At 44.6% G+C, this 24,413-nt stretch overlaps 1 protein-coding gene across 1 annotated transcript in view; it reads left to right on the top strand.

Moving 5' to 3' along the window:
• erbb4b (erb-b2 receptor tyrosine kinase 4b) overlaps positions 1-24,413 on the top strand; it is a gene marked incomplete at both ends in the record, with an annotated part of 274,023 nt that overhangs the window by 148,474 nt on the left and 101,136 nt on the right. The window contains one exon of the mRNA XM_079231242.1: positions 9,227-9,413. Within this exon, the coding sequence (XP_079087368.1) occupies positions 9,227-9,413 (187 nt within the window). The remainder of the gene's footprint in view (positions 1-9,226; positions 9,414-24,413) is intronic.

Below are 24,413 nucleotides of genomic sequence, written 5' to 3'. Positions count from 1 at the left end.
TATTTGTTTGAAATGTATATTAGATTTGTGTGTTTTCTAAATACATATTTTACACTCATTAAAAGTGACAGCATCACGGAAATGTATGTTAACTGAAAAATAAGTATTATAAACATAATACAACATAATACAACAAACAAGCAGCCATATATAGTCATATATAGTCAGCAATAATACTGATAATATAATGGCCTGTATTTTCATTAAAATATAAAAATGTGGGTCTAACCTTGTTTCTCCTATGCAAAAAAGCTTCTGTGCAAATATGAGAAACATGGTTTTATAGTAGTGTAGTGATCATTTTGTATAAATTATAAATATGTATACATTAATTTGTCTCATAATTCTTAATGAATACATGGACATGACAAACACTGTCACATGAAAACTGGAATCGGGACCATATCAACTACACGGTTTTATCACTGAATCATCACTTCCCTTACGGAGCTGGATTCTCCTCTACTGCTGCTAGAGAGCGTTACAATACCGAGGGGATTTGGTTCCCAGGCCTGATTAAGGAGCTAACCGTGGGCTACATGGATCTAGGACTACCCCCCACCCCGACACCCTCTTCCACACAAGTCAGCTCATAGTAGGGGAGCGTGGGGAAGTGATTACTCTCGGATTAAGACTTGCCTCGTCGTCGATGTGTGCGGCGTAATTGAATAATGGCTGCCTCACCCGAACAGTCCCAATGCAGACGGGCCTCCCAGCCTTGTCAGATTGGCACAATATTAACCATGACACAGGCGTAACCAGGCCGGTAATTAATGCACTGAATCAATTACAAATTAGTCCATATCGAGAATTCCCCACAGGGGTCCGCTTATTACCAGTGCTCTGATGGAGTCGCAAGTTCTCCTCATGGGAAGGGGTGTCACTCTACTGTTCTCCTTTTCTATCTGTCTTTATCTCTTTTCTTAAGTTAGGCTACGGAAGACAAATGGAGGATGAAATTGATGCTGCCTGCTACTTGGCATTACATTGCAAATTAAATTGTCAGCTACACAACATTGGATTCTTGGTATTGTCCAACTGGGGAGAAGTGTGAATCTAATTGAAGCTAATGAATCTACCTTTAGAAGGTAGCTAATGAGTGCCATTAATTGACATTGCTGCTACAACCAGGCTAGGAAGACCCTGTAATGAATGGGTAACCTTCAGATCTATTAAAAGGAGTTGGACAGTTGTACTATAGATCTTGGCCTTTACTGACCATTTATTTATTTATTTTCACCCAACATGCAATGCTATAAACATTAATATATCTTTCTTGAAATTATACATTGTTATGTTTCCTCCAATCCCAAAGGAATGTGTTATCATACAAATTACAGGGATTAATCAAGAATATCTTAACTAAACTAGTATTGATGAGGGTGGTAATGTGAAGAACACGACGCTCTCTCTTCACTCTGATATTAATGGCTCTCGTATTGTACTGGCTCAATTCAGGTGCTGTCACAGATGAGAGCTGCCATTATGTGAGCCGGTGAGAGAAAGTATGTGTCTGTGTGTCTGTGTGCGGTTTACATTTGGCTGTCCATATTGGAAGGCAAGGAGCAATGGTTTTGTACTGTTTACTGTTTAAACCCAAATCATTTGACTGAATGTGTTAAAACAATTATTCCAATATATGTAATATATTTCACGAGGATCACAAAGTCATCCTGGAATTTCAAGGGAGGAATCTGATTAAGAGCAATAAAGGCAGTGCCAGACTAACGTGCCACTTTATGGAGCAACCCTCATGCATCAGCGTCAATGACTGATGGTCTTAAGCAAAATTAAGGTTTTCTCTGAAATGAGAGTAAATTATGTGACAACGTTCAGTAGATGGGAGTCACAATTTGATTTGTATAATACAACTAAGATATATCCAGTCCAGTCCAAGTGGCTTGTGATGCAATTTCAATTTACAGTCCAGTGATTAAATGAGTTTGAGGGACACTGTCCTGAATCCAACTGTTGCTCAGCTCATTTAGTACACTGTGTTCCCACTTGAATTTAATTCAAAATGTTTGAGATTAATTAACTTAAATTGCCCACACCCTGAGCATTTCAGAAAGGCTGCAACATCTGTCAAAAAATAAAAACATTTTATTTCATTGTCCAGATGGAATCTTGAGTTGCTTCTCAGTTTATAGCCACATTAGCCCTAAAGCACCTCAACAGTACAGACATTTTACAGTAGATTTTATGCATGTCATACCCATTTACAGCAAACTACTTTAAGCTTTAGATTAAAGCAAAGCTGTCTGTAAGATCTGTCAAATTATCATTAAGAGGAGTAAAACAGTTCAGCAGCTTGATAAAACAACTACAGAATCAAGCCAACACAGAGTTCAACAAGATGAATGCTGTGTATCCACCTCATGTTGGGGTGCAGGGAGGCCACGTTACTTCTGCTTTACCCAGTTTGTGCGTTGGCATGTTATGTTGAACACCCGACCCCCATCAGATGCACTAAAAAGCTTTTTGTGTCCTAAAATGGTGTTGTGGCTTGTAAAGCCCGAGCCAGGAAAGGTCTGACAGGATGGGTTAGTGAGACTCCCAAGCCTGCAGACAGGTAGAGAGAAACTGTGGTCCTTTCACTCTACAAGAAGCATAGCAGCGTCTTTTTCATTGGGGTGAGTGTGCGCATATGTGTATGGTCGCAGTGTGATCGACGCCCTGTCCGTTCACACAATTCTATGTCTTGGACATGTTGTGCTCGCTAGAAAAAGGACTGATTTAAAAAGTAAGGATGTGTCATCTGTGTTGCATCTGACCGCCTTCTCTGGGCATGATACAACATGTGTCCATGCTCCTTGATGATACAGAGAATTTGGTGTACATGGCTGGGCCATGGGTTATGTCGGGGCAAGACACACACACACACACACACACACACACACACACACACACACACACACACACACACCGCCCTTGTCGATATAACTTGCAGATTCAATTATGAAAGGATGTGATGATACAATTGGCTGGGACGAGCTATAGGAAAAAAACTACGAAATTGATTATTTGTATTTTCACTCCGTAAATATGACTTATATGATCTAAAAGGGTAACAAAGGCATGTTTAATTCCACCTTGACATGAACAATCTGAGGTTGTTGAGATGTTGAGAAAGGGGTTTAGGGTGGAAAAGAAAGAGAAATGCAGTGAAAACAACAGACCAAACAAGGAAGAGAGAGAGAGCCAAGATACATGCATTTTCTTAATTACTGTGTTAGTAAATCAGTAGTTGTGCCATGCTTCATTGTCTGGGCTGTGGCAGAGAGAGAGGAGTGAGACTATATGAGAGGCATCAGTCAGGAAATCATCTTCATACAACCTCTGATCACCAAACACCCACCCACTGCTCGCCCACCACCACCCATTCTCCTTATCTGTATAATCACACTTCTTACCTTCACTACCTTTACCCTGTGTGACTGTAGATTAATTTACTTTAAGTACATACATTTAGATGTTCAGGAATGGATATGATTGGGAGGCGTTCCATCCATCAGACTTCTATCACTATGACAAGTATTCAGCAAGCTCTATGAGGGATTTGGTTGGAGTAACATACAATAACACATGACAATGTGATATTCCTATTTGAGGAGTGTTGACCAGGGTCATGAGATTCCCCTCCATCTTCTGTAAATAAGGTCTTGGACAAATAGTATCTCTATCTAAACTGAAATGGGGGACCCCATTCCCAGTTGGATACTTTATATGTATACATTGGTTGTTTCTGTTTTTTTGTCACCTCTGTCCATGATTCTTTCCCTAGTCAGCCATCATGGTGTTTCTGTCAATGATGCATGCACCTTACAGGGCTTTCTTGTCATCGTGCTTGACAAGTAGACTGTCAAAACCAATGACACTCAAGCATCAACTGAACACTTGCCTGGGCGTACATGACATAAATACTCTGAACAGGGACTTCTCAAAGTCACCCATTCTTGCCAATCTCACTGATAAAATCCCAGCCACTCCAAATCTCAAACAAAAGACAAAAACTCACTTTCATTTAAGTAACATTATGTAAGATAATTCCTGATTCATTGCCTGTTCTTCTGTTGTGTGCATGATATACCTCTGTACTTGTCAGTTGTTGCTGTATGCACATTGTAATCAACAATTCCCTTTCTTGCTGAATTTTGTATTTTCTTCATTGAAATCCTGAGTGAAATCCTTGAGCACAAGGGCTTCCTGGAAAGCAGCTGGCACTGACCCTGGTATAGGCAAGGGAAACACATGGAATGCCAACAGAGCGGTTTCAAATATTTCATATTGCTTTTTTGCAGTTGGTACCACAGTCAACAAAAAAACGCTCTAATCTCACATGAGGATTCCTTTGTATAGCCACACAAACAAACACACGTACACACACAGATTTGTTTCATGAGAGCATAAGAGGTGTGATGTAAGAAACAGAAGGGGTAGTTTCTCTTCATCTTCAAAGATGAGTCATCATAATAATCTTGTCCAAGCAATAAAAGACATGTGAGTAACTCATATACGCACACAGCCCTGTGTCACACGCACACGCACGCACACACACACACACACACACACACACACACACACACACACACACACACACACACACACACACACACACACACACGCACACACGAAAGGCAGCATCAACTGCAGGTGTTTGAAGTGGCTTGTATTGGGTTTGAGCCAGTCCAGAGGGATTGAGGTGTTAGCAGGCTGGGAGCTGGCTGTTTGCTGTAGGTGGACGACTTACAGCGAAGCATGGCAACACTTTTGTGAGTTTGAGCTTAAAGAAAAGACTCAAAAATTCCACCAGGGATGCCTCTATTACTGTAAAACATTGCACTCATGCAGCACCAATATGATGGTATAATAAAGGCATAACTGACTTTGTGAGTGATATGCATGATTCATTCATAACAGAGGGTTAACAATCATTTATGGAGATTAATGTCAGATATTAATGTCAAAGCTGTAATGAAGCCTTCACTTTTCAAAACGGGAAAATTACCAGCAATATGTCCAGTAGGTTGTCGGTTACATCGAGGATGAGCTCTTGGGAAAACTCCTGAGGATTTTCTTACTTACACTTGTAGACACTCCATCCGGATTCTGTGTCTGTTTACAGATGTGGATGTGAGCTCAGGCAGAGGCTTTAGAGAAGCGTTATGGAAATAGAGGATGAGGACTTAGTGATGCAAGCCAAACCTTAAGCCCTCCCAGTGCACTCCTGTGAATCAGACTTCAATGACCGCAGCCCTGTGGAGCACATCGCTACGCCTCAATATGTATGGAAATGAGAGGGAATCATGCTAACGTGTGTTCAGTCCCCTCAAACATGCTAATGATGCCATTAGACTTTCAGCCGTGCATCACCTCTCCCAGCATTTCACCCCTCCACAGACCCTTTCCTGTCTCTTTTCCTGACCTGAACACATGTGGTTTTAATTAGGCATTGAAATATACGTTGACCCAGTCCGATCCACTTGACTGCGCTCCTCCTCCTGCAGTGTGTGTTCCACCCTCTTGGTTTCCCTTTCCTTATTTTTTTTTTATCCTTTCTGCCTTCCTTCCTTCATTAACTCTACCTCTGAAACCTCCCTCCCTCTCCTCTCCTTTTAGAAGTTGAGGATTGAAGGACTCGATTTCAAAACCACACACGTTTCGGTGACTCAAGTGAGGGGTTTGTTCCGCTGCCACACTTCCGTTCACAAATGCTCTGACTTGGAGAGGAGGGAGGAGGGAGAAATCCCTGTTAATCTAGTGAATCTGTCTCTCTCTCTGTCTCTTGTGTTCACTGCTTGGCAGACATGTAGGCTGTGTGTTTGTGAGCTGCAAGGTTGGGTGAGTTGGGGGGTTGCTACACAGTTAGGTCGACATGTAGTGAATGAGTCTAACATCCTATTCTACAATATTTTTTTAAAAAAAACACCATATATTCACCGAAGGGACTGTGGAAAATAAACAATTTGTACCTTCCTGTTCAAATCAGGAGGCAAAGTGCCTATTTTGTCATAACAAATGACCATGTTGACATAAAATACTCAACTGAAAAAGAAAACAAGGACAACGTGTGCATTACATCTTGTATTTCAGCAAGTTGAGGCAGGTTTCCTGTCACATGTGCCCTATACACCTGTATCAAGATAGTTAAAGAGCTATTTTTACTTAACTAGGACAAAAATGTGTCATGTTGTTATCTTTAGCAGGTCATGTATTGCTCTAATTGCACTGTAGCTAAATAGAAAAGGTCAGTCAATGACTTGGGAATAAAAATTAGTGCAATTATGCTATTACGTCAGCCCCTGTACCAAACTCACCATTGCCATAGGATCACATAATGTGGGCTCATGTATTATTCACATCTTTTTTTTAACTGTATTTTCCTTAAGGGTCTTTTCTCCAGGTGCCTGGTTCCCTGAAGTGGACATACGGTGCACTTGGCCTGCACCCGTGGTGTTGCTGGGCTTGTTTTGTTGATCTGTGTTTAATGAAAGTGACCACGCAGAGCAGATTTGGCCATTAGCTCAGCAAGGGCCTGTAATCACTACAAATCGTTTCCCTTTTTTCCATGCAGTTCATTATTGAACAAACAATCTGTGGGGAGAAAAGCGTGTGTACCTGCCATCTTCTTTCTCCCTCGTTTTATTTCCCTCTGCAAGGCTGCACTTTGGAGAGTATTGATTTGGTGGCTTGAAAATAACAAACCGGCAACCTTGCGAGAGGGGTAATAAACAGGCTCAGAAAAGAAAAAGAAGTGAGAAAAGCACATATGAAGTGTGCGCCCTGAAATAATAATCAGCTACTGTAGATGCTCACACTCAGTCAACCAGAGTTTATACCTCTTACTGCTGTGTGCCACCCTCCACCTTTTGGTAGCAAGAAAAAGTACCACAAGTAATCACTGCAGGGAAGGATACCGGTAGTACCAAGGCAATGTCACTGGACTATATTGACTTAGAGCTATGTGGTTGAGGAGCAGGGGTGAAAAGACCTTTACACCTCGAGCAGGGTGAATGGGAGTCATGCAACAGGCCTCATCTCTTGGCTAGTGGAATAATGTAAAAGTGTTAAATATGGCCTCGATTGTCTAATGCTGTGTTCACACTGTTGGTACAACAGAGAACAACATAGGCACACATTAAAGGAGCTCAATATATTGTAAACTAATGTATGCAAACATAGACAAACGTGTGCTCCTTAGAGCCGACCATCATCCTTGATCTTCTTTTTCAAATAGTTTCTAAACCAATAACTACATGTATATAAATTCCCCATCTCGCTTTCACGTCGATACACACAGTTTCTCCAAACTCCGGCCCGTCCTTTTCTATTAATGGTAATCAGCAGGGTGATGATGACGGAGCTGTGAATGTGGCTTACTTACTGGTGGCTGATGGCCATGCTCTCTGACAGCTGTCAGCCGCCATGACTACGCTGCCAGGGCCCTCCTTGGGACTTATTTCAGCTCAGCACATCAGCTGCAGCAGCACTTCACACACAGACTTGTTGATTATCAGCATCAGCGGGGCCGGCGCGGAAAGACTTCTCTGACCGCCTGTCTGCTAATGACAGCCACCATGATGGTGGATGGGAGAAAGAGGACACGGCCTGTCACTTTGATTCATGCAACAGCAGCTTCAACTGGGTGGCTCGGCGCCAAAGTCTCGACAGTCGTTATATCCTCTCCTAAATGACATTTAAAGTGTAAAGCAACGGCTGTCCTTGTGGCTCAGTCACCCCAGGCCGAGCTCTGGACAAGAGCGTTTTGCATTGAGGTCACAAACCCCAGAGCAAGTTCTCCTCACTCAGATGCTCAAACGCAAATCGCTGGCAAGGTTGAAACTGTGAAAAGTGACCATGAAGATCGATGTTGTCAATGATCTGATGTATGTCTGACTTTCCCTTCTCTTTTTTTTTTATCCATGTCTGTTCTCTTCTTAATCTTAAGGTGACACAATTAATTGGCTTTGATGTAAAATAATACATTCAGAAGCACTGAAGTGTAGGAGAGGAAAGATTTGGGATTTTCTTTGTGAATAACTAAATTACAATTTTTGATTCAACAGCCTTGAAATGTTACTGCATTTTACGACATGTGCCACATGCTTGATTACAGCTTGTACAAGCATAGAAAATACTACTACTATGTAACACATACGTTTAATTGACCAAACCATGTAAACTGCACAATACAGCAACATTATATTTAACATTAGCCTTGGGAATGATTTCCAGGTCTAAAGGTCTAAATCTGCAATTTGTGACATGGCTCTGCTGGTCCTTCATTCAAGCTAGAAAAATGTGAAAGAGTGTGGAACTATGGGTTGTATCCAGTTCATATTGTTGTAACAGTCAATGCAGTTAATACAGGAACCTTGCTGAAGCTATACTGTAAAGGGAAATAGATCTCAAAAGTGTTTTTTTTTGTACTGTGAGAAGAAGGTAAGTCATTGCATACCATTGATTGATTGTCAATGGCAACTTCTATCAGAATATTTCATACAGAATATATTAGTAAAAAGAACAATTGCAGTCAGACAACAGTGTACCATACATTGTGCTGCATTTCTGCAAGGGCAGACGGACACAGAATTCCTTAGAAGAGCTTATATTAAGAGCATTTATATTGTAGTCTAAGCTTCTGTAAGCTATTTCATTGAATTTCCTTTAAGTGCAATGCTCTGAGTGATTTTGATCTTTGTTGCCACACAATAGTGACAAAAAGTATGACAAAAACAACAGTTAAAAAATAATATATTTACAGGTATGTAAAAGCCCTATCAGCAAAACACAGCTAGAATCAGAGAGATTCAGTAGAGTGTTCCCTTTGAAATATATTTTTACAAGTGTACAACAAGATCCATCTGGATGTACAACGTCTAGCTAGACTCTAAAGCTCTGATCAATATATACTTGTACAGTGGTGTGTTGTTGGCTGAAAACAATGTTAGAGAAACCCTGAGTTCCTAAGACTCGGGGTTTGTTATTCATTTCTCAGGGAAAGAAAATGGCAAGGGTTCCTCAAGGTATGCATGAGGGCACGACAGTTTACCTCTCGGCCTTGTACTAGCTGACATGCTGAAACTTTAACTTTGATCCACCGAGAGAAATATAATTTTTCCTTCCATGTTTTTCACGTACTTTAACTACGCTTTGAACTGTGTTTATTTATACAACAATATAATAAAACACACACTAACACCTCTCGTCGTATCTTTGTCCACAGTCTATCCGAGAGGTGACGGGCTATGTGTTGGTGGCACTGAACCAGTTTGACTATCTTCCTTTGGAGAACTTGAGAATCATCCGAGGAACCAAGCTCTACGAGGACCGCTACTCCCTCGCCATCTTCCTCAACTACCGACGTGATGGAAACTTTGGCCTGCGCCAACTCGGCCTGAAAAACCTCACAGGTGAGTGAATCTTTTTCTGGTTACTCATATTTTTGTCTGTGCCGTGTCTTGTTCTGGGTATTTGTGAGTATAATGAGGGCGTTTTGATCAAAGACGTGGCCTGTTATCAATGATGATGCAACTTCACCATGACTTCAATATTTATAAAAAGGTTTTTTTTTTTTATCTGAGATCAAATATTTAACATTCTATATTTTCATTCCTGCCGGAGTGTGTGTGTGTTCATATTCACCCTTTAATTCACAGGTTACGGGTTAGGGCAGCTGATGAGATGTTTTCACTCCTAAGCCTGACATGTTCAGGAACTTAAACTATTAATGGCTAATGACTCAATATAATGTGCTTACTAAGGTTCTGCTTTGTTTTTAGGTTTTGCTTTTATGAGGCACGCTGCCCAGAATTAGCAAAGCAATCTGCTCTAAACCTTGTATGCAATGTTATTTTTGAAAGTTGAAAACCGTCCAAGCAAATGGAGGCATTTCACACACCAATGTCAATTTAATGAAATGGGAATAGCTGGTTGATAGCCGAATAGAAACAGACTGATATTTTGAAAGATATTTTCTCCACTTTGCTTTGAATGCTTCACCGACTCGTGCCTGAAACTTGATTATTTACTTCACTCACTTCATTACCTTGTTTCAAATAGCTGTCTTTGAGTTAATGATTCCAAAAAGGTTTAACAGCTGAATTCATCTGTGATCAGATCCCCTTTTAGATGCCAGTGTTAATCAATAGTTGCCAAGCACAAGGCTGCTTTAATTTGTACTGTTTCACATTGATCTACCAATAAGCTGGAAAAGATATCCTGGTATTATTGAGAACAAAATACAGGGGGATGCTTTCAGAAAATCCTTCACCAAAGCAGAGTGAAATGCTGGTTGGATGGTACATTGCACAATTGAATAAATACATTGGCCAATGTGCTGGTAGTTTTTTACTGGCTTCTATCACCTTCACACAAGGTGGAAATATGTGGACAGTCTTCCTCTTCTACTGGTGCTGTTCACAATTAATCCTCTCACACTAAGGGATACAACGCTGACTCTGGATGTTGTGAAAGGACGTGATCTCTTCTATTATATTATCCACACATCGCTCCGGCTTACAGACAGTGTTTCTTGTCTGATTTACAACCCACTCTGCAACCGACCTCAGCCCGCTTCCTCAGAAGTTGGAGAAGACAGTGAATGTGATTGCTGATAAATAGTGTACTAAGTAGGAAGACATTGTGTGGGTGGCGCTGCCGCTTCCTGAACAATGGATCCTTGTGCCGATAGGTTTCCTTCAGGCGCACTGACCCTGAGGTCAGTAAGAAATGAAGCTTTTGACTTGCAAAAAAGATGTTAAGCTTTTTCCAATGCAGGTCTAAGTGGGGCATGCCGAGGCTAGCTCATGATGTGTGCAACACAAGACCAGAGGTTCTATTTCATCCTTACTGACCGCCAGAGGCAGTGTTTTCACACTGGATATCTTCCGTCTTGCGCTTGCGCAGTTCGAGTACGTATACCAAAAATGTCACGTGTGACTTTGGATGAGTCCCCAGCCGGGTATAACTTCCGGCCTCATCCTGAGATCATGTTCTTTTTCATCTTCTCGCTACGCAGGCTAACGAATGTGTTAGCATCAGCTAAAGCTGAACTTGTGTAAACAGAGCTTGTCGCTGGTAGCCTTGTGACCTCCGGTCGGAGTCGCAGGTCTCTCGCCCTCCAAAGGCTGCGACAAGCTGTACCCTCGTAGGAGGGAACGGTGCGCTCGGCATCCGGACCGTCGAGCCGGGCAGCATACCTATCCCCGGTCATCACCTCTACGCCGTGAAGTATCGGGTGAGATCGACTAACATTATTTGCCGACAGCAGCAGATCCCACGATTGGCAGGGCGCTCTGAGGAGCGCTCCGGCTAATTAGCGGAGTGCTAACGAGCGCGTCGCTCGGCGCGGCTAGGTTGCTACACCGTCGCGGCGGCTTAAGCGAGCAGAGCGTCCCGTGCGGACTGACTTGGTGGCGCTGCGGGGTTGAGTCGTTGACGATACTGAGCGCGTGCATCAATGTCGGTAGATATTGCGGCTGTTATAGTGGCAAAGTGTACCCAAGCCAAGAAGAAGCAGGCTAACCGAGACCACGCTAATTCTGACAGCTACTAGACTAGTAGCTGTCAGAAGACAGACTGTGCCAGCCTGTCTCCACAGTAGCACAGTGCTCTGAAGAAAGCGCTGAAGCTTACTGGCTGATCACCAATAATCACAGCTGCTGGACTAGTGAAGGGAGCGCTGCGCTCCCCTCTCCTAGACAGACTGTGCCCGACCTATTGCCACTCGACCGGTTCCCCACTAGCTCAGTGCTCTCGCTGAAGCTTACTGGAGGAAACCAAGGAACACAGCTGCTGGACTAGTGAAGAGAGCGCTGCGCTCCCCTCTCCTAGACAGACTGTGCCCGACCTATTGCCACTCGACCGGTTCCCCACTAGCTCAGTGCTCTCGCTGAAGCTTACTGGAGGAAACTGAGCAACACAGCTGCTGGACTAGTGAAGAGAGCGCTGCGCTCCCCTCTCCTAGACAGACTGTGCATGACCTGTTGCCACAGGACGGTGCTTCCTTCTTTTCTTTTCCTTACCACTAGCTCGGTGCTCTAGAAGAGGCGCTGGAGCTAGTGTTAGAACATTGAGTCACGGTCATGTTTAACCTTGCCGGCTGTGGGACCTGTTTGGCCCTCCAGCCTGAAGACGGCCATGAACTTTGCCCCTCATGTCTGGGCCTCGGGCACCTAAGGGAGGGTCTCTCGGCGGACCCATGCATGAACTGATCCACGCATCATCAGATCCACCCCTGGCCGAGCCGGTCCTAGAGGAGGACATTGTCTCGTTGACAGCGTCCGGCAATTTCTTCACTGAATACAGTGACGGGCAGGCCTCCCATTCTTCCGGGCCTGTTTCCCATTCCTCAGCCCATACTCCTTCGGAGGGGCCAGTCGACGACTCCATGGGGTCCGTCATTCGCATGGCACTGGCACACCTGCAACTTGACTTAAAGCAGCCGGAACCCGCACCGGCTATGGCTTTCTTCAGGCGCGTTCCCGCCCCTGCCACCTTTTCTGTTCCTCCCTCAGAGGAATATTTGAGGGAGTTGCACGCATGTTGGAGGAACCCCAAGGCTCACTCCCGTCTCTCGGCAGATGCCCGAATCCTGGCGTCCATGCAGGAGGCGGCAAGATGTGGCCTAGAGCACATGCCACCCGTCGAGCCTACTATTGCGTCTCTCATAGTTTCCCCTGAGGAGACTCTGAGGCCGGACGCCAGGTGTCCTCGACTCCAATGTCAGATCACGGACGACCTGCTTTGCCAATCTTACAACATGGCAGCACGCATGGGCCGTATTGGCAATTCCCTCTCTCATCTTATGCTTGCCCTCTCAGTTTCGCTGCAGCAGGCTACCTTCGACACTACTGCCACAAGCCTCAGTGACGCTTCACTGCAGGCGTTTGCACTCATGTCAAGGGAACTCGGGCGCATGATGTCGACCCTGGTTCAGACCCGCCGCCAGGTTTGGCTGGCGCAATCACCCCTGTCAGAGGCATGTAGGCGGACCCTCCGTACTGTCCCAGTCGAACCCGGGGAGCTTTTCGGTTCAGCTGCTCTGCAGGCGCTTCAGCAAACTGTGCAGGCCGTTCAGACCAGGCAGCAGTTCTCCGGCCTTCGCCGAGACATGCCCGCACCCCGCGGACCTAGAGGGTCCACGACGGCCCCCCGGGGCCATTTTCGGCCCCCAGCTTACCCCAGTAGCCACCAGCGGCCTCAGCGCCCTGCTGAGAGGCCGGTCCGCGCCCAACGCGGCTCTACCCGCGTGCCCCCCAGGCAATTTCCGAGCCGGGGGACTAGCAGTCACACCTTCAGAGCCTTTAGGGGCAGGGGGGGCAGGGACTGAGGTCCCGGGGCTGGCGGGCGGTTATTTCTCTCAGCAGCATGTCAGCTACTGGGTAGCTCATGCTCCAGACCCCTGGGTGGTTTCCACCCTAACCCAGGAGTACAAGCTTCAATTCCGACGCCGGCCCCCAGCTTTCAGCTGGGTCAAGATGACCACCATCACAGACCCGGCAAAGTCCCTAGCCCTGAGCCAGGAGTTAGCCGTGCTCCTGACCAAGGGCGCAATCGAGGTGGTGGGACCCCGGTCACAGGCCAGGGGGTTCTACTCAACCTACTTCCTCGTAAAGAAGAAGAATGGCGAACTGCGCCCAGTCCTAGATCTGAGGGGACTAAACAAGTTCCTGAGGGTCTTACCATTTCACATGCTGAGCACAGCAGACGTCCTTCGTGCCATCTCCAAGGGAGACTGGTGCACGTCGGTCGACTTAAAGGACGCCTATTTTCACGTTCCCATTGTACCTCATCACAGACAGTTCCTTCGTTTTGCCTTCCAAGGCCGTTGTTTTCAGTTCAGGGTGCTTCCATTCGGACTCTCCCTCTCCCCACGAGTGTTCACGAGATGTGTCGCGGCTGCCCTTCCTCATGCCGTACCTGGATGATTGGCTGATCTGTGCGCCATCCCGGGCTCAGGCTGCACAGGACACCGCTCGCCTTCTCTCTCATGTGGCCTTGTGGGGCTTCAGGGTAAACATGGAGAAGAGCTCTCTGAGCCCTTCTCAGAGCATAACCTTCATCCCCCTCTTCCGAGGGGGCAGGCGGTTGCCCTACATCCTCTTTCTTCACCTCTTAGGCAAATTGACAGCTGCCTCAGCTGTTGTTCCCTTGGTCTTGCTGTCACTGCGCCCCTTGCAGAGATGGCTGAACAGCCTTCACTTGGACGTCGAGTGCCACAGGCACAGGACAGTAAGAGTGTCACAGCAGTGCCTCCAAGCTCTATCCCCGTGGAGGGAGAGAGCATACCTGTCAGGAGGCGTTCCCATGGGCGTGATCCCATCCCGTCGGGAGGTCGTCACGACAGATGCCTGCCTCTCAGGGTGGGGTGCAGTGTGGCAGAGCAGGACTGCTCGGGGGCAGTGGCCCGCTCAAGACCGCAGGGAACATATCAATGTCCTGGAGCTACAGGCTGTGCACCTAGCGCTCAGACATTTCCTTCCACATTTGAGAGGAAAACATGTACTTGTTCGGTAGGACAATACTTCGACCGTGTTCCACATAAACCATCAAGGGGGCACCAGGTCTGCAGGATTGCTACGGGTTTCCTGTGCCCTTCTGACCTGGGCAGCCCCTCGCCTGACCAGCCTTCGGGCAATGTATTTACCAGGAGAGCGGAACCAGATTGCAGATTCCCTCTCCTGTCACAAGCCTCCACCGGGGGAGTGGCGGCTTCACCCAGAGGTCGTGCACAGCAGAGCAGAGGCCTCAGAGAGATCAACCCACTACCCCCGCTGGTTCTCCCTGGTAGAGAGGACCAGTCCTCTGGGTCAAGATGCCCTGGCTCATACGTGGCCGGAGGGCTTTCTTTATGCTTTCCCCCCAATTGCCCTGATCTTGCCAACGCTCCTCAGGGTTCTTCAGCAGGGCCACAGGCTGGTGCTGGTGGCCCCCTTATGGCCCGCCAGGACTTGGTTCCCTCTGCTGCACAGACTCTGTCGCGGGACGCCATGGCGCCTCCCCGACAGGAAGGATCTCCTATCGCAGCTAGGTCAGATCTGGCATCCCGACCCCAGGCGCCTTCACCTATGGGCCTGGCCGTTGCAGGGCCCGACCAGCTGCTGAGCAGCTGCACATAACCAGTCAGGACGACGATTCTAAATGCCAGAGCGACAGTACGAGTGTAGATGGAGGCTGTTTTCCGACTGGTGCGGGGTTCACAACGAAGACCCAGTACAGTGCCCTGTGCCTACTGTACTCGAGTTTCTGCAGTCCCTCCTAGATAGGGGCCGGTCTCCCTCTACCCTGAGGGTTTACGTAGCTGCTCTCTCATGGCAGCATGCTAGGATTGACAACGGCACTGTAGGGAGCCACAATCTGGTGTCCCTCTTCTTGAGGAGGGCTCTGCAACTGCGACCTCCGAGCACCCCGAGGGCCCCTCCATGGGACCTGTCCGTGGTACTGGACGCCCTATGCTCACCTCCCTTTGAATCCACAACAGAGGCAGAGCTGCGATGGCTGTCAGCAAAGACCGTCTTTCTCCTTGCCATCACGTCGGCAAAGCGAGTAGGCGAGTTACACGCCCTGTCGGTGAGTGAATCCTGTTTGAAGTGGAACTCAGATGGCTCGGGTGTTACACTATGGCCTAATGCAGCATTTCTTCCGAAGGTGCTGACACGCTCGCACCTCAACCAACCTATCCAGCTCGCACAGTTTAATCCTCCATTGGGAGAGGAGAGGTCGGGGCTACTGTGCCCAGTGCGGGTCCTCAGAGCCTATGTCGAGGCCACCGTAGGTATACGGCGGTCAGAGCAGCTTTTTGTCTGCTATGGGGGACCTAGGACAGCGCCTGTCCCACTAGATAGTGTAAGCCATTGCCTGTGCATACAGGGCGAACGGCCGGGCGCTGCCACCCGGAGTAAGGGGCCATTCTACCAGGAGTGTCTCCACGTCATTGGCAACCCTGAGAGGTGTGTCCATGGAGGATATATGTGCGGCGGCCTCATGAGCATCACCGAGCACATTTACCAGATACTACAGAGTGAACGTTGCCACCCCTCACCCATTGGGTGTGGTTCTTCGTCAACATTCCTCTGCCTGAGTCAGACGAGGTAGGTTCCTGTACATTCCTCATGACTTTGTTGGTATAAGTCATCCAGTGTGAAAACACTGCCTCTGGCGGTCAGTAAGGATGAAATAGAACGAAAGTTACGAAGGTAACTAGGGTTCTATGAACCCTAGATGACCGCCAGAGTTCTTGGTCACTCGGAATCTCTTGGTTTCGCGAGAAGATTCCGCAGGACATGATCTCAGGATGAGGCCGGAAGTTATACCCGGCTGGGGACTCATCCAAGGTCACACGTGACATTTTTGGTATACGTACTCGAACTGCGCAAGCGCACGACGGAAGATATCCAGTGTGAAAACACTGCCTCTGGCGGTCATCCAGGATTCATAGAACTGTAGTTACCTTCGTAACTTTCGTATTATTCATTCATTTTGAAGTAAAATCCAACCATACAAATATTTTAAGTGATGGACGGTGGAGAGAGAATCACTTGGTGTGTTGGCTGAATAACATTAAGCAGAAGTGTTGTCCGTAAGTTCTAGTCAGTTGTGTTATGTCCCACGGTGCCAACACTGCGATGTTTTCTTCAATTCTCTTTTGCCCTTCAGTGCAATGATAACATTAATTATTTCACTTATGATCTTTTGCATACAGGGAAGCATGAGAAATGAGATTTGAATGATTTATTATGGAGCACCACCAAAGTGCCATGCATGTCCTCGTGGATGAGGGATGTCAGTAAAATGTACTTTGAAATGATTTGTGTATGCTTTTTTTCTCTATGGGGATGAACTCCCAGTGCAAGATCAGACTGGTGGCACACAGTGCACTGAAGCTTGTTTCCACACAGTTATTTCACTCAAAGGCATACATGTTATATACAAGCATGATTACAAGTATGTCAAGAAGCCACTGAGGCAGCATGATAAAGACAATGTCATCAATTTGCGCTATAATTTAAAAGTATTGAGAGAGTGCAATTCATTCTGAGACTAGACTTTATTTGGATTTGCGAGGAAGAAGCCGAGCCCCGATCGTGTGTCTCTGCTGCTTCCAACCCCTCTTTCTAAATAATTCAATTGTCTCTCATTGTTCTCTTCAACTGTTCCTTCCTGGTGATCCCTCAGAGACGAAGGAAGCGACACAGCCTTCCATGACTGCATGCGCAGAAGCAGAATGTGCGCGTGTGTTATGTTCCATCCTGTATTCTCTCTTGCATGTTGCGCAACACTTAGGGAATTGCATTTGTACGGCACAGCCAAGCTTTTTTGCCAAGCCAGTCCTCTTCATTGTGTTGCCAAGTGGACTCTGTGAGAAGCTGCTGTTTGATGTGCTATCCATGGCCTCAAGCCATGCAGTGGAGGGCAAGTTATGCACAACAGCCATGGTCTGAATCTGTTCATAAGACTGACTGAGTTTCACCCTAGTACTCCTCGTTCTTAATAGTAGAGTAACATTTCTTTTTGATGAAAAAATATTCAAATCAGATATTTGATTTTCTCATATGTTGGTATAACAACAAAACAAATGGAGGTCTCCAGGGCTCCGCTTGGTTAGAAACCAAGACCTGGGGCCCAAATCGGTTTCTAATTTTGCAGTTTAATTGTGTTCAGCTGCTATTTCCTGGGGTCTTGTGTTAATGTATGTAATACCTAAGTGCATCTAAGCCACCTTGCTATCAGCAAAAGTGTGAACTGCGTAGCTCCTCCTTTCGGTTGCTTATTAACTGTTTCTTTCTCTTTTCGGGTCTGATCGAGTCCACCGCATTTTAGATAAGGCCCTAATTATCCTCAGGTGTATTTCATACCGCCATAAGATTCCATTCTTTTTTCATCAAATGGGTTGTGAAAAGGTCCCATGGATCCCAGTTTTTTATGTTGAAGTTGTCATCATTCTACTGTGTACTGCGGAGGAAGAATATATGCCCTAACAATCAGATAGATCCACTACTGTTCATCAAGCAGTACATCAAAACTCGTTCCTTCCTTCAAGTGCTTTAGTGAGTCCGAGGCCAGCTTTCTCTTTCATTACAAGGCCTTTGATGTTGCTGACACAGTGGTCCAGCGTTCCTCTGCCCGCAGCTCCAAGAAGAAGTGTAAAATGATCGATATAATCCATAAGGAACATATATAAGAGGATAAAACGTATTAACTACATCAGGGTCTAATCGAGGTAAAGCACAGTAAAAGGCCCCTTCAGCGCTGAAACCCACCCGCATTTGTACTCGGGTCGAAATTGCCTTAGGATGAAATCAATTTGTCGCTAGTATATTGTAGCATTGCACTTATTGATTTTTCTGGTGCACTCTCGGCGAGCTGTGAATGGACTCTCTGGATTTGAGGGGACCGGAGGACGGAGTGGAGGAGGTCTCTGGCTGAGCAGGGATAGGACTCCCTCCGATGCACCTTTCAATCAAGCTTAGCCAAGTTATCCTCATGAATATGAAATATAAGGCACAGTCAAGCTGGGGAAAAGTTGAGGGATATAGTGTGTGTGTGCACAAGGGTGTATAGACGTGAATAAGAAATAGTAAAATACTCTTTGCTTCTATGTGGAACGTGTGGTTGTATTGTTTATTTGATATTACTTGACAAAAATGTGTTGCATTGTGAAGAATCCCTTCCCACCTGAAAACAAAAAGCTTTTTTTTTTGGTGTTTTTAAGATGAGAGAAGGTTTCAGTACTTTTTACCTTTTTCTTCGATAGCCGAGCAAGGAAAAGGTTAAACAGAGCCGTCTCCTGACATTCTCAAAGTTCCTAATATTTTATTGTGATGCATGCTGACCCGCAGTGTCTTCCTTCCTGCTTCGGCAAACATTTTCAGCACTTCCGTGTGGATTCGCATGAACCCCGGGCAGCTTCTGTGCTTTCACATGGTAATTACAGCCTGCTTCCCTGGCAAAATAATAACGGTCTCAATAAGGAGCACAACACAGATGAGCTTTCTGATTTAACGCATTTACTGGCCCCCTTCCTTTCCCTCAGTTCATCCAGTATCATTTTTTTCAGATTTGTTTTGTGTTGTTGATTCATTTTTCTAACCACCCTACGCCTGCACTGCGTCTGTCCAAAATGAAGCATCCAATCTGAGGCCCCATCTGCTGAATGATCCTCTCTCGTTGCATGCATGTACACAAGCCTGTGTTTTACGCCAAGGCGTTATCAACTCCTTCATGGCCCATCTGCTCTCTCTTTATCTACCCCATTTTCTGTCCTTCTTCCATCTCTTTATCCCTGCTTCCTTGGCTCTGTGTCTCTCATCATACTTTAGTTGGCTGTCTTGATTTGTTACATTGATGCCTTTCACACAAACGTAATGTTGGTACCATTTTGTGCGCAACAGCCACTTGAGTACAGTCCTACTGTGTTCTCCAAAGCCTACTGCAGGCGTTTGAGAGAGAAATCTCAGTGAATGCGCGCATCAAGTGCTGAACACGTCCTGCTCAGTGCACAGGGGAGACAGAGAATGGATGAGATGGGATAGGGTAAAGTGAAAGCGACGATTTGAGTCAGTGTGTTTACCCCAGACAAGTGACTGCTGAGAGGGGGGCACAACATTGCTGCCTTTTCCTGATCCCTGGGACTTTCATCCACCGTCTAACTTCTCGGGAAATAAGGAGCAATTCTGCCGCAGGAGGCAGGCAAGATTGTTTCAGTGCACGTCACCAGACTTTAGTTGAGTCTCTTGCCTGGCAGCCCACAGACCTCAGGTCTCTTTCAATTGTGTGTCTAATTGATTACTTCCAATGCAATTACTCCCGTGTCACACTCAATATTTCACCACACCAGGAAAGGGAGCAGGAGGGACTTTCTTTTTGAAGGACGACATTCATATTGTCACATTTGTGAGCCCCTAATGTGGATCGTGAAGAGGCACATGTTAAATTGAAGTCCGGAACGGGCCTTCAGTGGTGGTTGGTGCTAATTGATTGCTCTGTAACGCCACTGTGTGACAGAGATAGTGAGACTAGTGAGAGCAACTGGTTGAGTTTTTATGCTCGTGGAACAATGGGGCTGAAATTCTGAACAAAGTTAATGTGTTTCTGTTGTGTTTATCGTTTTGTTTCACAGAGCTAACATGGCAAAAATATTCAACATTTGTACTCACTTTTGATTAAATGGTAGGAATTATATACCTCTGCCCATGAATGCCCTTTCCTCGGTCATAGAGCAGGAATCATATCCTCCATAATTTCTCACTTTTCTAATCTTACAATCCATCCTTCCATATTTTACTCCATTTTTTTAATGGAAAATTTAACCTGGACAATTGACTGAATTACTTTAGCCACAGAGCACATCCATATGTTGCCTTAAGGGCGCAGTGCTCCTTTTTTGTGCTTTTGTTATTCATTATTGGACGTTCGACAACCAGAGAATTACTGAGATCTACATCATGAAATGTGAATATCTTTTTTGATCACCAACTTTGATTTTCTAAATTGTTAAATGTTAGACATTTCAAATGCACGTGTAGAAAACCTCTTAGAATGTTTGAAACAAAATGGCCTGTGATTTTGTTTTTTGACAGTACCCAGAAATAAAGATCTGGTAGTACTTTTTTACTATACTCGGGACCATTTATGTATTTGTTTTTTATGCATGTAAGAATGATAGTGTGTGAATACAGTAGTGTTCATATATCTTGTATGCGCCTATTTCCAATGAATAATTAACGTTGCAACACATTCTCACCCCAAAGCGTCAAAAACATTATATCAATCTACTCTTGTTAGATGCACAGTGTCTTTTCAAATGAAATTTCAGTTTACAAGACCACTGCAGTTTAGGAAAAGAGCATGGTTGACATTAACTTGACTGACTAGCATTTCACTACAACTCACATGACTAAGGACATTCACAACTCACATAACTAGCAGCTGACAAAATGTTCTCGTACAATTTTAGTTTACCATATGATACAAACAGTGGTGTTAACCGGAAGTCCTGTGCTTGTTTGACCCATCCAGCTTGTGTGGAATAGTGGTAAGTTGCCCTGAGAGTGTAATAATGTTGACGGTGAGTTTACATTGGAGTTATTTTGTCGCATACAGGCACTAAAGGGTGCCTAAGTGAATCAGTGTCAGATGCCGCGGAGCACTGACCAAGCTATGTTATTGAACTCATTGTACATTGTCTAAACTCATGATTGCATTTGGAACCAACCTAGAATAACTAACTATATTTTTGTCAGCGAGAGAAAATGTTGCCTAAACATGACTATACCCTCTTTTACCAATTTGCCTTCCAAACTGAACCGCTGCGGCCCACTGGGAGAGTCGACTTTCACCTCATTAAAAGTTAAAGTAGGCGTGGTAGGAATTTTAATGTCAATTAATAATAAAAACACATTCTCCTCTTTTTCTGCCACATTTCCATCCCCCCGGTCTATGGCTTAGATCAAGATAATATGTGCCATGATGTAGATGTAAATCCAGCTCAGAGACCAATAGGACACTGCTCACTGAGTTGAAAGCTTGTCTCGAGTTGGTGTGTTGTTATTCTGCACAAGGTACAGAATGAGTCTTAAGATACTGACTGCAGATAAAGCGGCTAAAACAGAATCTGAACAAGAGATATTTTGGGCCCGGGGAAGATAGTGCTTTGCTAATCAGAATCGAGGGATTCCACAGATGTATGCAGGTTGTTGGGTAAGACTTTGCATCAACTCAGTACTTCAGAATTCAACACAAACATTGGGTGTCTGTTTATGCTATGAATTACTAGAATGAATGGACACCTCCCAGTAAATAAGGAACAAGAATATGAGGTGCCCATGGTAGAAGTGCTGTAGCTGTTTTGGGGATAAAAGTGGATCTCTATGAGACAAATCATCTATACCTGGTTTTAGCTTCACAGGCAACACTTGTTAGTCGGATAAAGTTGTTGTTGGTTTAGTTTTTTTATGATGTGATTTGTTTGTTTGTAGAATGTTACACATTTGATATTTTCAGCAGGTTAATATTTCCCTCTAAAAGTAAAAGAAAACAACGGTTGGTATGTGCAAACAATGGTCTCTGATGTTGGATTTGACATACTTTGTATGCCCAACTATCTGCCCTGACCTCCTTCTCTGGAGTTGTTGCAGTGCTATTACAGTGATACACTGATTCCACCTTAAACAAATGACGAGTGCCCTCATTGTTTTTGGCGAGAACAATCTCGCCTATCTAGCATATCAGCAACATGGGACCAATTTACATCATGTCAGTTATCTGGTGTTTTTGTACAGTACATGTTAACCCATTTGAACACAATTGTAGATGCAGTTCAGTTCTCTTAACTACTTAAATCATGTATTCAAAACTTGAATGTCAAACAAACATTCACGTACAAAGAACAACAAATGAAAGGCTTCACCCTTTTTTGATTCTTTGGTCTGAATTTTCTTGTCTATAATGCGCTGCACCTACTCCTTTTTATTTATTATTCTGTTTCTGAAAAGTCTGCCATAGATATGATTTCAGATTCCGAACAAACACCATGGTTGTCATGTTTAGTTTTTGTCACTGGATGGCTGTCATTGTGGCTTTCCCATGTCGGCGCATGGCTGTGCAGGCTTGACATGCAGCTCTTACTTTGATTCTGAAGGCCAGACTGTGTTTCAGACCGGTCTTTGATGTCAGAGGCGATCAGTGCTCATCTCAGAGGAGGAGTAAAATGAGTAGGAAAGCAAGTGAAGTAGGAGCTGACTGGCAGCTCAGTAGGTCTCAAAAGCCACTGTGGAAAATGTCACTTTCTATCAACTTAGTTTTGAGGCCTAAATGGAGAGGCTACCTCTGGACTTTAGGTGGGATCAAATGTTCACTGTTAAAGCTGTGAGGTGTTAAATATATTAACAAGTTCTGAAATCAATGTCTTATGAAGTGGTTAGTGTGTATACAAGCTTTGTACTTATATTTGTTGTTTGGCTTTTAATACTTTTTTACTTCCATTTTCCATATGACATGGTTGAGAGTGTGTTGCTATTCAAAAACTATAGACTTTGTGTCCTGGATAATGATTAATCTGTGAATCCTTCAGCATATTTTATAAACTGACAAGATACACAATGCATATTTAAACTAAGGATACAAGTCCTTAGATTTCCAGCGATAAACACCAATTTAAATTGCTATCATTGAGGATTGCTTTCCACGAGTTTAAAAGAAGCAGTGCTCCCAAAACAATTTAATAACCTTGCCTCAGTGCCGACACACACATAAACACACAGCTTACCCTCCGACGCTACGACTCCTCCCCTTTCTCCCCTGGCAGCTTAATAATTAATATGCTTATTTTTTGCCTCTTAGGCCGAAGCCTTGGGTAAGTGGAGCAGCTATTGATGGGGGCAGCGATGGGTAATGGGACATGAAAGGGACTTTTCCATTCATCTAGGTCTCCAGAGATATAGGGTGGGTGTTACTACATGCAACACCAGGCATGACTTCACCAAATAACATTTTTACATATTTGCCACCTCTCTCCATGTATTTGTTGTGGTGCTAAAAAGATCTGGCTTCCATTATTGGTATTTTTTCTGAAGCTCTGTGTTTCCACCACATCTAGCAGGTGTTGCCTCTTTGATAATGTCATATTCCTTTTTTATTATAGTTCGTTATTACAACAACCAGGCTTGGAGGCAGATTTTATTGCCCATAAACAGAAGTTGGTTTGGTCATGGATGCGGTCTGAAAGCATCTGCTCCACAGTTGTGTTCTGAGACGATGTAATGTTGGATGACGTCAGACAGTTTCACCTTGAGGTCAAATTTTTTTGGGACGAAATGTTTAAAATGTTCGCCAACATTACCTTTTGATGTTACAGAGACTTGTGAGGCGGAGAGACACAGAAGTTAGTTTATGCATGTTGATCATTGGCAAAGATTTCATGGTTTAGTTCATTGGTACTCACATTTCCAATGCAGTATTTTCTGTAATACTGTTATGTCTAAACTATCCAAGAAATAATTATGTTTGATATGACCTTATTTTTTATTAATTCAAATAATATATTTTTTCTTTATTTTTTTTTCTTTTCGAGGTAAGACTTTCACATGAAAAGCAGTTCACAAAGTGGCAATTCCAGCATAACAAACCTTCACAACCTCTTTTTTTTTTTCAATAGCTAATGTAATATGTAATACTAAGTACTGTTGTAGTACACTATTTAATTCATTCAACCTGAGGCATGTTACGCACCTAAAGCACCATCCCAGCAAACTTACATATGTTACGAATGTACAACGTAGTTTGTATAATGTACCACGTAGGAAGTTAAAAGTGTTTACCTCTTTCAAAATGCAAATGGATTGGGGCAAACATGTTCAGTCTTTTTAAGAAGACATAAAAGTCACCAAAGTGCCATAAATTGTTGTGTAACA

This window comes from Taurulus bubalis, assembly GCF_910589615.1.
Source record: "Taurulus bubalis genome assembly, chromosome: 15".
Taxonomy (NCBI): domain Eukaryota; kingdom Metazoa; phylum Chordata; class Actinopteri; order Perciformes; family Cottidae; genus Taurulus; species Taurulus bubalis.
The sequence above is the reverse complement of the archived record's forward strand: the minus strand, read 5'-3'. Positions and strand labels throughout refer to the sequence as shown.